Source organism: Eriocheir sinensis, chromosome 8, assembly GCF_024679095.1.
Source record: "Eriocheir sinensis breed Jianghai 21 chromosome 8, ASM2467909v1, whole genome shotgun sequence".
NCBI lineage: Eukaryota > Metazoa > Arthropoda > Malacostraca > Decapoda > Varunidae > Eriocheir > Eriocheir sinensis.
In genome coordinates this window covers 6,122,681-6,141,461 of record NC_066516.1, presented here as the reverse complement: position 1 = coordinate 6,141,461, position 18,781 = coordinate 6,122,681, and the positions used below count along the sequence as shown (strand labels likewise).

The window sequence follows — 18,781 nt, the reverse complement described above, 5'->3', positions numbered from 1 at the left end:
CGGTAGGTCCCTCTCCGAGAGAGAGAGAGAGAGAGAGAGAGAGAGAGATGGGTGGTGGGTGGGTGGCTGGGGAAGAGAGTAAGAATGCTAATCTTGGGTCGAACTGGCAGTAGCTGCACTCATTGGAATTCTGAATCTGCCACACCACAACTGACCGACTGAACATACTATAACACGAGGCAACAATGGATGCATCTGCTGTTCGGATAGCGGGCTTTCAACGGATTAAAGCTGCTTCAGGGCTCGATGGGGAGGTCGGAGGTCAACTCAGGTCATTTGCGTTGAAGTTATGGCCCTTAATATCCTCACCAAGACTTAACTGACTTTTTTTGTGTAGGCTTACGTGATGAAATCTATAGTCAGCGTTTTCTCCGAGACCAAACCATTCCTCGATCTCGAGTGTTTCCATTGCACTCCTTTGATTTATGTTTGACTGATTGATGGTTTATGAAGCTTGAAGTATACACGTTAGAAGGCGGGCGGTCTCCGTTACACTCTTTGAACATTAGAGAAGTTCTTGTACGTTTGTAAATATCCACAGGAAAGAAAAAAAACTCATATTTCCTAACCGCAAATTATTAACATCTGCGTCTCTTAAATAAACCGTGGCTGCAAGTCGGCCTGATAATTATTCAAGAGCCGTAGTTATATGGTCCCTAATAAAGAAAGTAAAAGCAAGCAGACAAGGAAGAGAAAAAAAGTAAGCGCAGCTTACAGGAATACGTGTCTAAAGATCATGTTGAAATCCTTGAGATCTCGCTCGATCGCTCTCCACTTTCTGTATGGGCCGCCCCTGAGTCCCCAGCCTGTCCACCCAAGCCCCCTGCCCCAGACCCCTATCCTCTGCTCCCAACCCCTTGCCCCGGCCCCCCTCCCAGACCCCAGCCCCTTCCCCCATCCCTCTTCCCCGCCCTCCCCCAGTCCCTAGTCCCCAGTCCCTAACCCCCGTCCCCCGTCCCCCAGCCCCCAGGGAGGCCGCCCCGTCTCTGGCAGTAGTCGCCTGGATGTGGAGGCGGACGGGGCAACAACACGATGGCTTTTGGTGGTGTCTTTCCTCTCTATAGCAAACGAAATGGATCTTGGGCGCTAAGAAGACTATTCAGATCCCGTGAGAAAGTGTTAATATTCCTAGTGGGCTTGACTTTCCTCTTTATCTGTATAGGACCCATATTTTTCCTCCCCGAGCTGAGAGGAGGACTCAGCACCCGAGTGGACCATGTCTACAAAGTGTACAAACAGATGCAGAAGGCAGGACCCGAGCTGATCCTGCCCCCGCCACCCCCACAGTCCGAGGAAGGGGGCGGCGGTGCCATAAGGAAGCACGAAGGAGTTTATAACAACGTGGTGGATCACAATGATGTCCACCTGGCAGACGATAAGCAGCGGCTCCTGGAGAAAATTAATAACGACGAGGAGATGAGGCAGCTGAGGGTCATCGAGAAGCCTGTGGTGTTGACCCTCAGTTCGACCCCCACCGTGAGGGCAGTGGCGGCCCAAGTGGACGAGGGCATCAGGGTGGAGCAAGCAGGTCAGCAGGACAAGCTTGGCAGGCCGGAGGACAAGGGTCACCTGACAGTGGTCCAGGGAGGGGAAGACCCTGACCCTGTGGCCCGGCAGCGCAGGGATAAGGTCAAGGAGGTTAGTATTGGGGGTTTGGAATGGTCAAGATCTGGGTCGTTTTAGTTTAAGATCGTTCACGGGCAAAACCATTTTTTATGTCATTTTGATGCTTTAAAATAATCTCATAACATTTTTGTTGCAAGTATCTATTACTATTACTGATTAAATGAATTGGTATTGTTCCAGAAGTCCACCCATCTCACTGCGAGGGATTTTTTTTATTCTAGATGAAGTATACTCTGTGCACATACCATAAACTGCCATATAGCAATGCTGTTGCAAGTCACTCATTCGTGAGACATTAATCACTTAAAATATGGTCTATTGGAGTTATAGTGATTGATACATATCCATTTATTTCATTTTGGCAGTGTGGTACGTATCAGCTCAGATTAATTTTGAATTATTTAAATTAGGTCAGTTCAGGTCAGGTTATACTAGCTTTTCTTCGGTTAATTTTACAAAATTTCACTTGTTCACATTAAAAACTATCAGTAAGAGGAGGAGAGCTGATGAGATGAAGAGCCCCGTCCAAGAGAGCTGTGTGAGTGGAGCCCCCCCACACGTGAAAGGCATACTCCATACGAGGGCGGTCAAGGCCCCTGTATATTGATAGCAACTGTGCAGGGTAGAAGAACTGGCGGAGACGATACAGAATGCCCAGTCTCGAGTAAGCTGATAGTGAAAGAGGAGATGTGAAGTTTCCAGTTAAGATTTTGAGTTAAGGATAGACCGAGCTAGGATGTTTAGTGTTGAAGATGGTGACAGCTGAGTGTTGTCGAAGATTAGGGGATAGGTGTTTGGAAGACTGTGTCGAGTTGATAGGTGGAGAAATTGAGTTTTTGAGGCATTGAAGGACACAAGGTTCCTTTTACCCCAATCGGAAATGATAGTAAGGTCTGAGGTTAAGCGTTCTGCATCCTCCAGCCTGGAGTCATGTAATTCCTGTTGAGAGGGTCTTCTGTTGAAAGAAGTTGAATAATGCAGAGTGGAGTCATCAGCATTTGAGTGGATAGGACAGTTTGTTATGGAAAGAAGATCATTGATGAATAACAGGAAGAGAGTGGGTGATAGAACTGAGCCCTGTGGAACACCACTGTTAATAGGTTCAGGGGAAGAACAGTGACCGTCTACCACAGCAGAGATAGAATGGCTGGAAAGGAAACTGGAGATAAAGGAACAGAGAAGAGGATAGAATCCGAAAGAGGGCAGTTTAGAAAGCAAAGACTTGTGCCAGACTCTATCGAAGGCTTTCGATATGTCTAGCGCAACTGAGAAAGTTTCACTGAAACGGCTAAGAGAGGATGACCAAGAATCAGTTAAGAGAGCAAGAAGATCGCCAGAAGAACGCCCCTTGCGGAACCCATACTGGCGATCAGATAGAAGGTTAGAAGTGGAAAGGTGCTTTTGAATCTTCCGGTTAAGGATTGATTCAAAAGCTTTAGATAGACAGGAAAGTAAAGCTATAGGGCGGTAGTTTGAGGGATTGGAACGGTCACCCTTCTTAGGCACAGGCTGTACTAAGGCGTACTTCCAACAGGAAGGAAAGGTAGATGTTGATAGGCAGAGGCGAAAGAGTTTGACCATTGTATTGTTGTCGCCGGTAATCAACTATCAAGGTGGTGGCTCAACTCTGGTGGCGGCGAGCCTTTTTTCCTCATGGTCTTGTGAGGGCTTAAGTGCTTATTTTTTCTCATTTCTGCATGTTATGAGGACAAAACTTTCATTTTTTGCCGAGTTCTGATTTGTTTGCTATTGATATGCATTATTTATTCAGCAGAAATCATTAATTTTGAGATGGGGAAGGGCACGGGAATAATAGTGTTTTTTGAGATGAATGATTAACAGATTAATTTAAAATGCATCAAAATTTAGCAGAAAAAATAGTTCCATCTGCCATTACGAGACTGGCATACTTCTGGAATTTTACCGTCAGAATTGGGGTTGGTAATGGTCAAGATTTGATTCATATTGTGTCATTTTTTTATCATGACATTTTTATGCCTGATAACCATTTACCTCACAAATAACTATTACAATTATATACTGATTAAAAGAACCAACACACTGGCTCATCATTAGTTGCAGCTCTGTAAGACGTGCAGGGTAGCATAGTCTTGAAAGATCAAATAAACCAACCTGACCAAGAAAATAACCTAAAACATCTATCACCCATAGCTAAATACATCATAGCCTAGCTCAACACTCACTCCCAACATGATAAAGAAAGTCCAATTTTACCCTTAGCTGCACGCTGAATCCTGGCTCGACCCAGCTGTTCATCCTCCTTTTTGGGTTGATAGATAAATGGGTACCTGGGGAAACCTAAGGAAGGTAAACTGGTAATCTGGATGTCACACTTGCCCCGTGTCCCTAGGTTATGGGTTCTTACCCACCATAGGTTCAACGGCCAATGAGATGGAGATGAGCACTGCAGCCACGTAGAGCTATAGCATATGCCTCCAACTCTACCTTTTACACAGCATGACTGTAAAAAGGAAGAGGTTGGTTTTCAGATAAAAATTCACTTCTGTCACCCATACTGCCTTGAGGTCTGCTGAGGTTGGAAGGCATAGCAGATAAGATGAGAGGTTCCCCTACATGGTGTTAGAGTTAGTCTATATCTGCTGTGGCAGCACAGCCTGAGCTGTCACTTGAATTCTTCAGATTTTCAACGTGTAGTCTCCTTGAATAATTTTCTTCTATTTCTCATTACAATGAATAAAAGATGGAGAGGAAAGTGACTATAAATCAGTGATTGAATGAATGATTATATTATGATTTATTTGGTTATTGATTTATAGTCACTTTCTTTGGTGTTTCTATCAACTCATCAAATTGTTCTTTGGAAGATGGTGTTACATGCCTGGAGAGGGTACAAGACTTATGCCTGGGGCAAGAATGAACTGCGTCCAGTAAGCAAACGTGGCCACACTGCCGGCATATTTGGCCGCCAGGACATGGGTGCCACCATTGTGGATGCCCTGGACACTCTTTACATCATGGGCCTCATGGATGAGTTCAATGAGGGCCGTGCTTGGGTGCAGTACCATTTGGATTTTAATCAGCTGGTGAGTTTTCACATAAACTTTCAAGATGTGAATGTATGAATAAATGTATGCTGAGTATTAAAAACAAAAGCAGTTGTTTTAAAATCTAGTCTCATTATGATGAAATGTACTGATAAAATAGATAACATGGGTCCCATTGTATTATGATGAAGTGGTATAAACACAAGTCTATGACCTGCTACACGTGTACTTAACTAAGCTTATTAAAAATATGGTCTTATATATGTATATGTTGCTTCATAATAGCAAAAGCAGAATAAATTTCCTGTAACAAATACAAGTAAGGACTAGTCTACAGAACATGATGCTCAGGATACTTTATAACTCCTCCATGCTGCAGCAAGGCTAAGGAATCATCACAAGTTTTAATTTTTCTTACAAATCAAAAACTAAGGGAGTAATTGTAATTTTTCTGTGATTCAGAATTGTGATATTCTAGATCTAGAATGTTAGTACAAATATAAACTTACACTCTCAGCATATCTATGTGGATTTTGGCAATGGGCTAAATTTATTTACAAATTTTTCAGAGATCTGAGATGTCTGTGTTTGAGACCAACATAAGATTTGTAGGTGGCCTGCTGTCAGCGTTTTCCTTGACGGGCGACCCACTGTTCAGGGACCGGGCACTCCACATCGCTCGCAAGTTGCTGCCTGCCTTTGACACCCCAACTGGGATACCATATGCTCTCATCAATGTTGCCAATGGGGTAAGAGGCTATCTATTGAGGTGAAAATGTTTACAAGGATATGTTTAGTGTTAAGGAGTTTTCCAAAGTTTGCATCAGCATATCTTGCTGCCCTTGATGCATTACTCAGTCTCACCAATCCATATGACTGGTGGTCTCCTAGCCACTCCATTGCCTTCCAATTTAATCTTCAAACATCACATCCACATGGAATTCCAAATGTGTTTGACAAATTGCTGTTTTATACCTAATTATTTTGCTATATTTGATGGGTGCATGAAATATAGGTGTAATATGATAAGCATTACATTTAAAGTTATCATTAGGCAAGCCTACTTATAGAAAATTTTCTTATAGATTGCTAAGAATTATGCTTGGGCAAGTGGAGGATCCAGTATATTGTCTGAGTTTGGAACTTTACACCTGGAGTTTGTTTACCTGTCTGACATATCTGGGGACCCAGTGTTCAAAGAAAAGGTGATGAGGATTCGGGATGTCATCAAGAAGGCAGAGCGACCAGATGGCCTCTACCCCAACTACATGAATCCCAAGACTGGCAAATGGGGTCAACGTGAGTACCTGGTTCTTGTTTTAACTTTTTCTGTTCATTTAAAAGACCATCAGCTGCTTTGTTTTAATCCTTTTAGCCTGGACAAGGAGCAAGTCTCCATAATACTACATTGGACTGGCCACCCATTGGTGGCCTCTAATACTTTTATCGAGTCTTTAGAGGCAGGAGCGATGGCCAGAGGGCGGCAGAAGAGGAAGGAATGTATGAGACTGGTGTCTATAAATGTGAATGGTTTAGGTGTTGAGGAAAAGAGGAGAGTGATGATTGAAAATTTTGTAAATGGTAGAGTGGATGTGTTGGGAGTGAGTGAAACATATTCGAGGAACTGGTGTGAGTGATGGTAGAGAGGGTGTACCTGGGGGGGCTGTATGGACGGGGATAGATGCGAAGTATAGAGGCAGGAGTAAGGAAGGATGTGCTATTGTGATGTCTGAAAGTGTGGAATGGTGTGACTGATTATGGTTGGAAGGGATCAAGAATTGTGTGGGTGAAAGGAAAAGTAGGTTTATAGTTTTCCAAATATGTCAAGGCCGGTCTGGCGTAGGCTCCCGCGGGTTCTTTCCTCCCCTCTGCTCTGCCACACAGTCCCAACACCTATCTCTTCCTCTCACATGTAAGCTATAGGTATCATATGAGATGAAAAAATAGATGTTGGGACTGTGTGGCAGAGGAGAGGGGAGAAATGGACCCGCGGGAGTCAACGCCAAAATGGACTCGACAATTTGGTTTCACTATTGTAAAGTATGCATGGGTTTGTATTTATGCAATAGTGAGTGTGAAAAGTAAAAAAGGACTGAGAGAAAGGGAAGCTTTTTGGGAGGAAGTAAATACATGTCTGAAGAGTTTTGAGAAAGAAAGGAAACTTATTATGATGGGAGATATGAATGCTAAAGTGGGTGATGGATGTGGTGGGAAAATGGGGATTACCTGGAAAGAATGAAAATGGAGAGTGCCTGGTGAATGTCTGTGTTGAGAGGGGAACGTTCCTAGCAAACACCTTCTTTCAGCACAAGAATATCCATCGATACACGTGGAGGAGGGGAGAAGGTAATGAGCAAAAAGGATTGATTGATTATGTGGCAGTAGATGGAAGGCTTTGAAAATAAATTTGTGATGCGAAGGTAGTAAGAGGAATGTTTGATGGATCTGATCATCTTGCAGTGCTGGCAAAGTTAAAGCTGAAAGAAAAGTGGGTGTTTGAAAAGAAAGGTGAAGTAAAAAAGGAAATATTGAAGATAGAAAAGTTACAGGAAAAATAAATAAAAGATGAGTATAAACGTTAAATGGCAGAGGGCTTAAGTGAAAAATGGGAAAGTGTAAAAGATAGTACAAATATTGAAAAAGTTTTTGGAACATTTAAAGAAGTAATGGTAACCACAACAAAAAAAGTGTTAGGGATGAAAAAGGTGAGGGATGGAAAAAGAAAAGGAAATTCATGGTGGACAGAAGAGATAAGGAGGAAAGTACAAGAGAAAAGGGAACTTTTTAAGAAAACTCAAGAAAGAAATGTGGCTGAGCAAGTAAAAAGGGAAAGGAAAAAGAAATATAGAGAATGCAATATGAAATTAAAACAAGCAGTAAAAGAAAGTAAGAAGAGAGTTGATGAGGACTTTGGAAAAAAGACTAAATGAAAAATATAAAGGGAACAGGAAATCATATTGGAAAGAAGTAAAAAAACGAAAGAAATGCAGAAAATATCTCCCCAAGTAAAATAAATGAAGTTATGGATGAGAATGGAAAGATGTTAAAAGACAGGGAAGCTATGAAAGAGAGATGGAGAGAATATTTCAAAAACTTAATGAATTTTGAGGATGGAGGTCCAGCAGCTGTAACAACAGCAGTTTTGAGTAGAGGTAGAGGAGGAGTATATAAAGAAAGAAGTATAACACATGAAGAAGTAAATCAGGCAATAAAAAGATTAAAAAATGGAAAGGCAGCAGGAATTGATGGAATCACAGCAGAAATATTAGTGTGGAGGAGATATAGTTAAATGGATGGTCAAGATATGTGAAGTGGCATGGGAGGGGGAGGGGGGGTGCCAGCAGACTGGACAAAAGCCATCATTGTCCCAGTTTACAATGGGAAGGGCAGGAGAGGGGAATGTGGGAGCTATAGAGGTATAAGTCTCCTGAGTATACCTGGAAAGGTATATGGAAAAGTCATAATAGAGAAGGGTGCAAAGACTTACAGAAGAGAAAATCAGTGAAGAACAAGGAGGCTTCAGGAAGGGAAGGGGATGTGTGGATCAGATATTTTCCTTCAGGATGGTAGTAGAAAAAATAATAGCAAAAGGATATAAACTATACGCTGCCTTCATGGATTTGGAAAAAGCTTATGACAGAGTTGATTGGATTGCATTGGGGGATATTTTAAAGATTTATGGTGTGTGAGGAAAACTGCTTAGTGCAATAAAGTCTTTCTATGAGGATGCATCTGCATATGCAGTGTCAAAATTACTGGAGAAACAAGTGAACAGTTTGAGATAAAAATGGGCTTAACCCCTTCAACACGAGGACGTGTATACTGCGTCCTTGTGTGCCCCGTACCATATCCAAGGACGCGCATACTGCGTCCTGGCTCGCTTTAGCCAATATACGAGTTATTTTTTCTCTATATTTATGCTTACGTCTCAGAATTATCAATTAATTTATGTTTCTCTATGTGCACCATTTAATTCTGCATGTTTTCATATATAATACATGATTGTGTTGAGTTTATGGCTGAAAACTTGTTATACTCAATAACGACATTTGAAATTTGACGCACGCGGCGATCTCGGATACAGTGTAGAGTGCTGTTTTGGCCCGGCTGTAGTGAGTTTCTTTATGTGCACAAGTTAATTCTGCATGTTTTCATATATGATACATGATGATTATGTTGAGTTTATGGCAGAAAACTTGTTATATTAAATAGTGACATTTGAAATTTGGCGCGCGCGGCGATCCCGGATATGGCACAGTGCACAGTTTTGGCCCGACCGTAGTGAAGGGTTAAGGCAGGGGTGTGTCATGTCACCATGGTTGTTCAATATTTATATGGATGGTGTTATTAGAGAAATGAAGGGTAAAGTTGGGGAAGTTGGAGTAAGATTATTCGATGAGTGAAGGAAGTGGGTACTGAATACGATACTGTTTGCTGATGACACGGTGCTCATTGCAGAAAATGAAAGTGACACATAATTTGGTCAGTGTTTTTGATAGTGTCTGTAAAAGGAGAAAGCTGAAAGTAAATGTCAACAAAAGTAAAGTGATTTTTTGTGAGCGAAGTAGAAGTGAGGTTGTAGATTTTGTATGCCCATATAGAGTGGGAATTGAATGTGAAAAAGAATGAAAAATAATTTTGAATGGTGAAGAAATGGAGGAGGTCAATGAGTTTAAGTACCTTGGATCAGTTATTTGTAAGCATGGTGGTACGGAGGGAGAGATAAGAGAAAGGGCATTGCAAGGAAGAAGGGTGGTAGGGTCTTTGGGACGAATCATGAATGGCAGAAGTGTGAGCATGGAGGTAAAGAGGGATTTGTGAAATACAATAATAGTACCAACCCTCACATATGCAAGTGAAATGTGGCTTGGAATGAAAGTCAGAGGTCTAGAGTGCAGGCAGTGGAAATGAGTTATTTGAGGAGTGCTTGTGATATGAGTAGAATGGATGGAATGAGTTAAGAAAGTGTGCACGAGCATTTTGGAATGTGTCACGTGGGTGAAGGGAAGAAGTGTGGAGTGGTGGAAGAAGTGAAGCGACAGACTTTAAAGTGGTTTAGCCACATGGAGCGAATGGAGGAGAGTAAGATGACCAGAAGGGTGTATGTGAGTGAGATAGAGGGAGGGAATGCTAGAGGACGACCTCCAGTGAAATGGAGGGATAGGGTGCAAGAGTACGTTAGGGAGAGAGGGGAAAGATCTTTGAGAAACTTTGAGCAGGCAAGGAGGGAGTGTCTGGATAGAGAAAGTTGGAAACTCTTCTGCCGTGGCCATCCCCTGATGGGAGCTCCTAGGAGCAGGCATTGATGAAATGATGATGATGATTAAAAGATCTTTACCCTCTCGTGACATTGATGTGCTGGTATATTGCCATTGTTTTCTTATTAACCCCTTGACTGCTGATTTCCTACAAGAAGACATCACCAAGCTACAGGAATGGAACAAAAATTGGCTGCTACAATTCAATGAAGAAAAATGTAAAGTGATGCACCTTGGGAGGGGATATCCAGCATACCAATAACACATGGGAAACACTCCACTATCAACCACAGAGGCAGAGAAAGATCTGGGAGTATATGTCACCAGGCTACCAGTGAGAGCCAAATCTGTGTCAAGCGCAGCGGACGGGTTAAAGAAGTTTCTTGTTTCTTGGCATCAAAACCGAATACAGTTTTTAGGCTCCTACTCATGACCAGCTCCTTTTCTGCTTGCTGGAGGATGACTTAACATTGCACCAACACTTAAAGGAGCACTGTCTTCTGTGTCTGTCCACAAACCCATTTTAATTACTCCAATCTTTTTAAAGTTTTTGAGTTTACATATTGTTTGAGTTTAGTAATATGTAAATAGGAACAGGACCATCCCCCCCCCCCCCTCTCTCTCTCTCTCTCTCTCTCTCTCGATATACGTAGATATAGATATGGATGGATAGATCATAGCTGGGCGTTATTGCGATAAGTTATCGCGATGCTTTATCGCTGATAACAAAATCAGGTTATCGGCCATCCGCTACTTATTTAAATATATATCGGTATCTTCGTTACTTTTGTAACCAAACTAGCGATAATCGCTACTTTTTTCTGCCTCTCAGAAGAAAAAAAACATTGTCTCCCTACTGCGCATGTGTGGCCCGATGAAAAAACTTCGGGGTATGAAATATCTTCGGTGAAGAGATTTCATACTTAGATCATCAACATTAAAACATTTGGTTATTTTTTTATGTTACTCTGAAATCAATATATCGAAGAGAAAAATCAATTAACTATGCCCCAAAAATGATTATTCACTGCCTCAAATTTGATATTCCATATTCACTTGTGGGCATGCCATGGTATTGAAGGCACCCGGTGTTGTGTTGTTTGGTGTCCCATTGTCAAAGCTGGCGCTTTTGTTTACAAACTCGTACTGGTCTCTCGTGAACTGCGCATGTTCAGACCAGTAAACGTAGACCTGTACAGTTTCACAAAGCTTTTTAACACATTAAGAGTTGCTGGAAAGCTGAATCAGACATACAGTAACACCATCCTCCTTGTTTCTAGAACGACACTCTGTACATATAAATACAACTCGTACAGATCGAGTGTCATTCTAGAAACAACGGGGATGGTGATAGTGATACTGTATGTCTTATTCAGTCTTCCAGCAACTCTTAATTACGGTTAAAAAGCTTTGTGAGACTGTACAGGTCTACGCTTGCTGGTCCAAGCATGCGCAGTTCACGAGAGACCAGTGTTTGTAAACAAAAGCGCCAGCTTTTGACAGTGGGTACGCCAAATAACACAACACCGGTTCAGGCGTTTATAGTAATAACGTCCATAGGTACATGTTAATGTGTGGTTTTCAGGTTTTGTAAGTTTTCTAAAATACAAATAATGAAAACTTGAACTCATCTATGTTTTTCTATCTGAAATATCAATATGGTATCGTTTTCGCCCATCAGACTTATTGCTAGCTAGTATCGGAATTGTGGATTTATATCGGTTATCGGTTATCGCCTATATTTGTGTCTCCAGTTAACGAATATCAGTTATCACTGATAAGGTTTTTCATCATCAGTTATCGGTTATCGGGAATAAGGTTTTCTGTTATCGTGCCCAGCTATGGGATAGATAGATAGGTATATTCATGCAAAATAATTCACTTGTTATATTTCAGGTCACACCTCAATCGGTGCCCTGGGGGACAGCTTCTATGAATACCTCATAAAGGCTTACATTCAGTCTGGAGGGAAGGATGCAGAAGCCCGGGAAATGTATGAAGAAGCCATTGGTGTCATCACCAATCGTCTTGTCATGAAGTCTCACTCCGGCCTCACTTACCTGGCAGAGAGCAAATTTAATCGACTAGAACACAAGATGGATCATTTGGCTTGTTTTTCAGGTGAATTGAAACAATATGTATCTAAAACATAAGCTTTTGAACTTGAGTTAGAGTACATTCAAATTAGTCTGGTCCCTTGTGAGTAAGTCTTCCCACCCCTTTATTACCCCCATGTGATAATAACAGTAGGAGAGGGAAGGTGACATCCGAGTCATCCATGCAGATAATATCAAGTTTTGGATAAAACATGTGGATAAGTGAACTTTTACTGTATATTAATTATAACATTTTGATCTTAAATACAAGGTATACTTACATGTATTCAAATATTTCATGTATTTCTGTTCTCATCAGGTGGTATGTATGCCCTTGGTGCCAAAAAATTAGAAAACCAGATATCAGTGACTCACATGGAGATCGCTGAGGGCCTTGCCCATACCTGTCACGAGTCTTATGCCCGCACACCCACTGGCTTAGGTCCAGAGAGCTTCAGATTTACAGAGGGTATTGAAGCTCGGGCACTCAAGTCATCTGAAAAGTATTACATCCTGAGACCAGAGGCCATTGAGAGTTGGTTCTACATGTGGAGGTTCACAAAGGATCCCAAGTACCGGGAGTGGGCTTGGAGCGCTGTGCTGGTTAGTGCTTTCCTCACAATCCCTACAATGCCACAGCACAGTTCTTCAATTTTTTCTTGTCACATTCCCTTATTTTGCAACATTCACACCCCATCCCACCTTGCTCCTTCATGTATGCCTCAATCTTATTAATCCACCCTACTGCGGGTCTCCTTGCCACCCTCTTCCCTCTTCTTTGACTCCCATACACCTCCTTCACACCTTCTTCACACACACAAAAAGAAAAGGAACCATTAACTTTTACATGCACCACTGCTGTTATAAATAATAATAATATAGTCTTGTGTACTGTTGATAATGCCTTTACAGCATACAGAAGACTTTGTAAACACCTAATATTGATTTATATATTCCGTGACCAGGCCCTGGAGAAGCACTGCCGTGCAGAAGCTGGTTTCAGTGGTATCCAGAATGTGTACATGGAAACGCCACAGAAAGATGATGTTCAGCAAAGCTTTATATTTGCTGAAACTTTTAAGGTATCCTTATTATTCATATCTAATAAACCAACCGAATGTCACATGAAAAGAATAGCAATCCCATGTTATTATATTCATAGCACTGTTACATTTGTTCTTTATTATATATTTTATACTCGAGTTATGAGCTATAATATAATTACTCTCACCTTTATTTCTGTTATTTCTCATTGGTGTTTCTCATTTCTTACAGTACCTGTATTTGATATTCTCGGATGACTCCCTCCTGAGTCTAGATGAATGGGTCTTCAACACAGAGGCACATCCTCTTCCAGTGTTAGGAAACAACCCTTTCTACCGCAAAGCTCAAGGTACATCTTGATATCTGAATGGTATCAAATGTGTGTTGTTGTGTAATACTCTGTCTCCCTTTTTTTCATATATCTAGTATAGAAAAGTTTAGTGTTGAATAATTATATTTATTTTCAATAGAGATTTGAGCCTAACTTTCATACACTTAGAAAGTTTTGAATGTAATAGACATGACAAGAAGAGGCACTCCTTACCAAAAGTTTGAAAATAATTTATATGAAAATTTAGAATTAATTTGCATGCTCTGCAAATGAGATTACTTAAAAAATCTTGGTTGACCTTGGCTTATGGTAGTGTGCCATGATGTGGTGGTGATTACTGTGATATTTTTTATGCATTAACCCTTTCATTGCTAATCGCTCGCAACAAGACTATCCCCCCAGGCACGCTTGGGCAGCCCAGCAGGGGGAGGGGTATCTTTTTTTAACTGCTGTATCTCAGAAAATATTCATCACAGCTACAAAACAAAAACACCATTGGAAAGAGGGGGCCAAGATCTATAAGATTCAGTTATGTAAGCCTCTCCTGTGAACATACAGGCACGTTCAGAGGGTGCTGCCTGTGAAGATGTACATTTATGCGTGCACGACGGTCAGCCATATGGAGGCAACTACTGAGTAGATCTCTTGGTGGGGTGCTGGCATGGTAGTATTGCCAACGGCAAAATTTACAACTACGTATTTGGTCAAAGAATCAATCAGGTGATAGGTGAAGCTATGCAAAAATGCCACTATATTGGACTACAACATCCACCAGTTACTCGTCCATAGATTTTCCGCGCTTTTCCGCACTAGGCTGATATGATTTTCCACCAAATTTACAATGCTGGGCGCGTCACTTTTTTGGGGGTATTGCGTCATGCTCCACTGCACCACTTTTGGGGGGTATTGCGCCATGCGCGCCTGCACCACTTTTCAGGCCAAAAAAGTTGCGTCATGACTTTTCCGTCACCGCGCCACTGCACCACTTTTAGTTAAGTGCAACACTTAAGTAATTTAGTGCGCCACAAAAAATAACTTTAAATACTATAAAATAATATAAAACTATAAGTCCTAAAATATATCAATTTTATTCAAAATACAATTTTACACTTTTGAAAAACAAAATTACTTAAGTAGTACATGTCACAGTTTACTGAGTTTAGTAGTTTACAAACAGACGAACAGTCCAAAAAATTTCTATATCTCACATTGTCTCTGTCTACTTTTAGTCTTTACTCTTTTCTTTTACTCCATCTCCTGATTCTCCTCCTCCATGTCCTTCTTCATTTCCTTGAAACCCAGGAGGTCCATGTTGCCCTTCATAAAGACCAGCTCCTCAAAGTTTCTGGCGGTCAAGGAGGACCTCTTGGGCCTCATGATGTTTCCGGCAGCACTGAACAGCCGCTCCACAGCGGCAGAGCTGGGGAGGGGGGTGTTGTACTTGATGAACAAGTCCACCCACGCCTCCCTGTGCTCCATGGGTAAGAGGTGATTGCTGACAGGGGTCTTAGTGTTGGCTCACTTCCACTTGTCCATGCTGTTGGTGAGGACCTCACCCAGCTCCTCCTGCCTCCTGTTAGGAGCGTCATTGTCATCATCAAGAAGCAGGTCAAGGACTTCTGGGCAATTTTTTTTCAGGAGTGTCGCAAAAAGTGGTGCTAAAATTTGAACTTTCGCCACTGCCATCACGACGCTTTTTCAAATTTTGCGTCACTGCATTACTGCACCACTATTTTGGTATTGCGTCAGTGGCGCAGTGATGCAGTGACGCAAAAACTGGCGGAAGTGCCCAGCATTGCAAATTTAGTGGAAAACACACTGAATTGGCAATGCTGTGGGGTGAGAAATAGTGTTGGAACACTCTCTTACGCGAGAAATTTGAGTGCGACTGAAGCTCGCAGCGAGCGTTTAGCACCACTGGCAAGTTACGCTAGTGCTCACTGCGACCATTTAGCAATGAAAGGGTTAAGCATTTCTGTTAGATTTTTATTTCCTTAGCCAACCTAAGTCATTTTAAGGCACATGTGTATACCGTATTTTGCAGCATACAACGTGCTCCGGCATATACTGCACACCATAAACTTTAAAACAAAAATTTTGGAAAAAAAATATTCATTGCTTAAAATGCTCAGAAACATGTATGGTTAAGCAAGACTGATGATGTACAATTTCCCGAAATTTTTGTTAACCCCTAAAGGACGGGGGTGTACCGTGAAATTGGTTCTTCCCATACAGCAAAGTTCTGACACTCCTGAAAATTGGTCACTTTCCATTATCAATTTCACGGCTCTACTTAAGCCAGTAGCTTTAAATTTATAAGCATTCGCTTAATCCATCCTTCTTCTTTAATCTGCCTCAAACCCGAAGTCTCTACGTCATGTGGTGTTTCCATGGTGATGTGATGAAGTGCAGTAACTTTTAGGTCAGAGCAAGCCTGTGTTCGCAGCACTGCGTAGGTTGTGGTTGGCAGCCGCCCTCCCCCTCCACGCACTCGACCCTGTTACAAACCCCCTTCATTTCCCTCATGTTCTCAACTTGATAACCCTGAAGGGTGGTGGGATGCATCCTCAGGGGCCTAAGTATCACTTCCACCATCGCTGTAATGAGATTGATCTACAGGATGGCCACCAAACTGAGGTTGCACAATAACGGGGCTCAGCCTTCCTGATAAGACGAGGGGTTGGAGTTCAATGTTGTTGATGTCACCGTCGTCACCACTAACACTGCTTTCAAAGCTTGAAAAAGTCACTTTCAGCTCTCTCCCTATTGCGCTCACACTGAGAGCTCTTTTGGGAGCAAGAGGAGTCTTATTAGGAGTCAAGGTCACTGGCTGTGGACACTCAGGCGCGGATTCAGATGCGGAAAATACGAAAAACTCTCCTGTCATTGTTACAGTTATAGAAACACTGAGAATAGCACGGAGAAGTTGTGTGGCAGCCTACAAGTCACGCTGACCCACAAAACCCCATGCAAACTTCAAAATTATGGTGGAAAAGGCAGACTGAAAAAAAAGAAAAAATCAAAATTTGTACCTTCGGCGTATAACACACAGGGGTAACTTTCTGGCATTTTTTAATTGATAAAGATGTGCATTATATGCCGCAAAATATGGAAAGTAATCCCCTTATCATCTCAGCATTATCATCTGAATTGTTTTACCTGGTTTCCATGCCCATCTTTTTGCTTTTCACCATGGCAGTATTGTAACCAGTGAGGTTTATCTGAGATTGCCACATACACAGTTACCAGTGTTGTTAAAAATTCTAAGCAACTAAAGATAGCCCTCCTAGAGGCAGTACCCAAACTCCTCCCATGGTGCACCATTACCATAGCATCAGATAGAACTAACAGTGTGGGTGCTGTGGTGCTGTGACACTCAGCAATTGCTTTTGGATTTTTATTCAAACTAAATAGTAGAATGTTGCTCCCAGGGTTAACATTGCACTTGACCAGCCACTTGTTGGTGGCTTCTTAGGGGCTGGGAAGATGAGGCCATTTACTGAGTGAGTGAAAGGCAACATGAGTAATTTGAAACTCACCTTCAAGCAGTTAAAGAGTTGTTTGGTATGAGGTTTGTCCCAAGTTTGAGCATGGCAGCTATTGTGGAGTACTGCTCTCCTCATACCCTTGGTGATGGCTCTCGCTTGGCTTATCCATTTCCAGCAACGCATCATAAAAACTGTCAGTGCCAACCTTTACAACTGTTGGTTACAATATGAATGCATCAAGCATTGTCTGTGATTCCCAACCCTCATGTAAACAGCATTGAGTGGTTCCAAAAATATACAATGCATGATGGCCAAACTTGGAATTGTCATATTATACAGACTAGTGCAGTGAAATATCAAGATAACATACAATGCTGTGCTTACATTTGGATCAGGAGTCACATTTGACAAGTGAGGCATTGTGTATCGGTGAGTTATCCTTATTGTCTATTATCTTTGGTCGTGGCTCAGAAGTGGCTTAAAGTGGTGCGTGTGCTGAGGTGTGATATTTTCACCTCCATAACCTGCAGTTGTAAGTGTTGAGTTCTGACAGATATGATGATGTACTGACAGAAGTGTTTGAGCCAGGCATAGAGTGGGCAAATTTTTCTCCTCTATAACTAGAAATAATTATAATTACTTCCCCTTCCTTATTACAGATAGTGAGAGCCAGTGGTGAACAGCAACGCGTCATAAAGAAGAATCATAAATATGTTGTGTCCAGCAAGATTGAAGAGTAATGTAGATATAATACTATGAAAGATAAATATTTATATTGAGAAGTTCTTAATTATAGTTTATGGACATCTAAGTCATTTGTTAACTTAAATGATCATAGAGATTGTTTATTTTAAATAATAACTTTACAAACACTGGCTGAATAAATCTGAGATGTTGTTGATGCATGTGTGTGAGGTTGTGAAGGAAACAGTGTTGAGGTGTGACGTGTCTCTTTGGTCTTTGAGAGTTTATCACCTGTTCATCTCTACAAGTGAAGAATTCTTGTTATCTATCCCTCATTGTTGACCAGGCTCTGCATCATCAGTCATCCTGAACCTCATGCTTGTAACATACCTTGAGCAATTTTTGTGACCTCATGCCACATTAATCAGAGTGACTGGCCATGCAAAGCATAGGCTAAACAAAGAATTATAATCTTGCTATTGTAATTCAGTATTTTAGCATTCTGTGATTTGTAGGTTACATCTTAATTTATTTATACAATTTCAAAATATATTTTCCTGGCTGGTAGATGGGAGAAGTCTGTAGATTGTATAGAATCATCACTGAGTAGGTGCTGAAACTCCTCCTCCTTGTCCCAAATGGTGCAGAGACAATAGCTGTGTGTGTGTGTAAGTGTGTGAGTGTGTGCCACAGGAAGTCTGTCACATAGTATAGTGTCTGATTATTCTCGTCATGTGACTGAACGTCACTGTTGTGTTGAAACCACTTCATTGATTATGACTGTCTGTGTACAAAATGAAAATCTAGTTGATGTTTCTTCAAAACCTAGCAATAATGGGTGCAGCTTGTGATTGGAGCATATTGATCACATTTAGAATATAGTAGTAACAGTATACATTGCTATAGATGGACATTCTGTCTTATCTGATGCTTATTCCTAATTACTAAACAGAGTGTAAATATTGGATAAGGAGTGTAGGTACAAGTGTACGTATTGATTGCAGGTTTATCTACACATATTTACATATCACTCCTCACAAGAGTAGTCTCCCCTTAAAAATACAAGGAAGAGTGTGTGTGTGTGTGTGTGTGTGTGTGTATGTGTGTGTGTGCCCTTAACTTAGTTGATATGTACAGGAAATGAGGTATTCTCATGGGAACCTGTCTGTCTCAGTCGGTCAAACTTATCTTGATTTCTTAAGTTTTGGGCTGGCCTATCTCATTTTCC

At 41.5% G+C, this 18,781-nt stretch overlaps 1 protein-coding gene across 1 annotated transcript; it reads left to right on the top strand.

The window, feature by feature from the left end:
• Positions 1-979: 979 nt before the first annotated feature.
• Positions 980-18,446, top strand: LOC126995423 (mannosyl-oligosaccharide 1,2-alpha-mannosidase IA-like). The gene is made up of 9 exons (XM_050854944.1): positions 980-1,638; positions 4,473-4,691; positions 5,222-5,401; positions 5,738-5,951; positions 11,807-12,031; positions 12,326-12,609; positions 12,972-13,088; positions 13,282-13,399; positions 17,529-18,446. The coding sequence occupies exons 1-9, from the start codon at positions 1,033-1,035 to the stop codon at positions 17,546-17,548; spliced, it is 1,983 nt and encodes a 660-aa protein (XP_050710901.1). The 5' UTR covers positions 980-1,032; the 3' UTR covers positions 17,549-18,446.
• Positions 18,447-18,781: the final 335 nt, after the last annotated feature.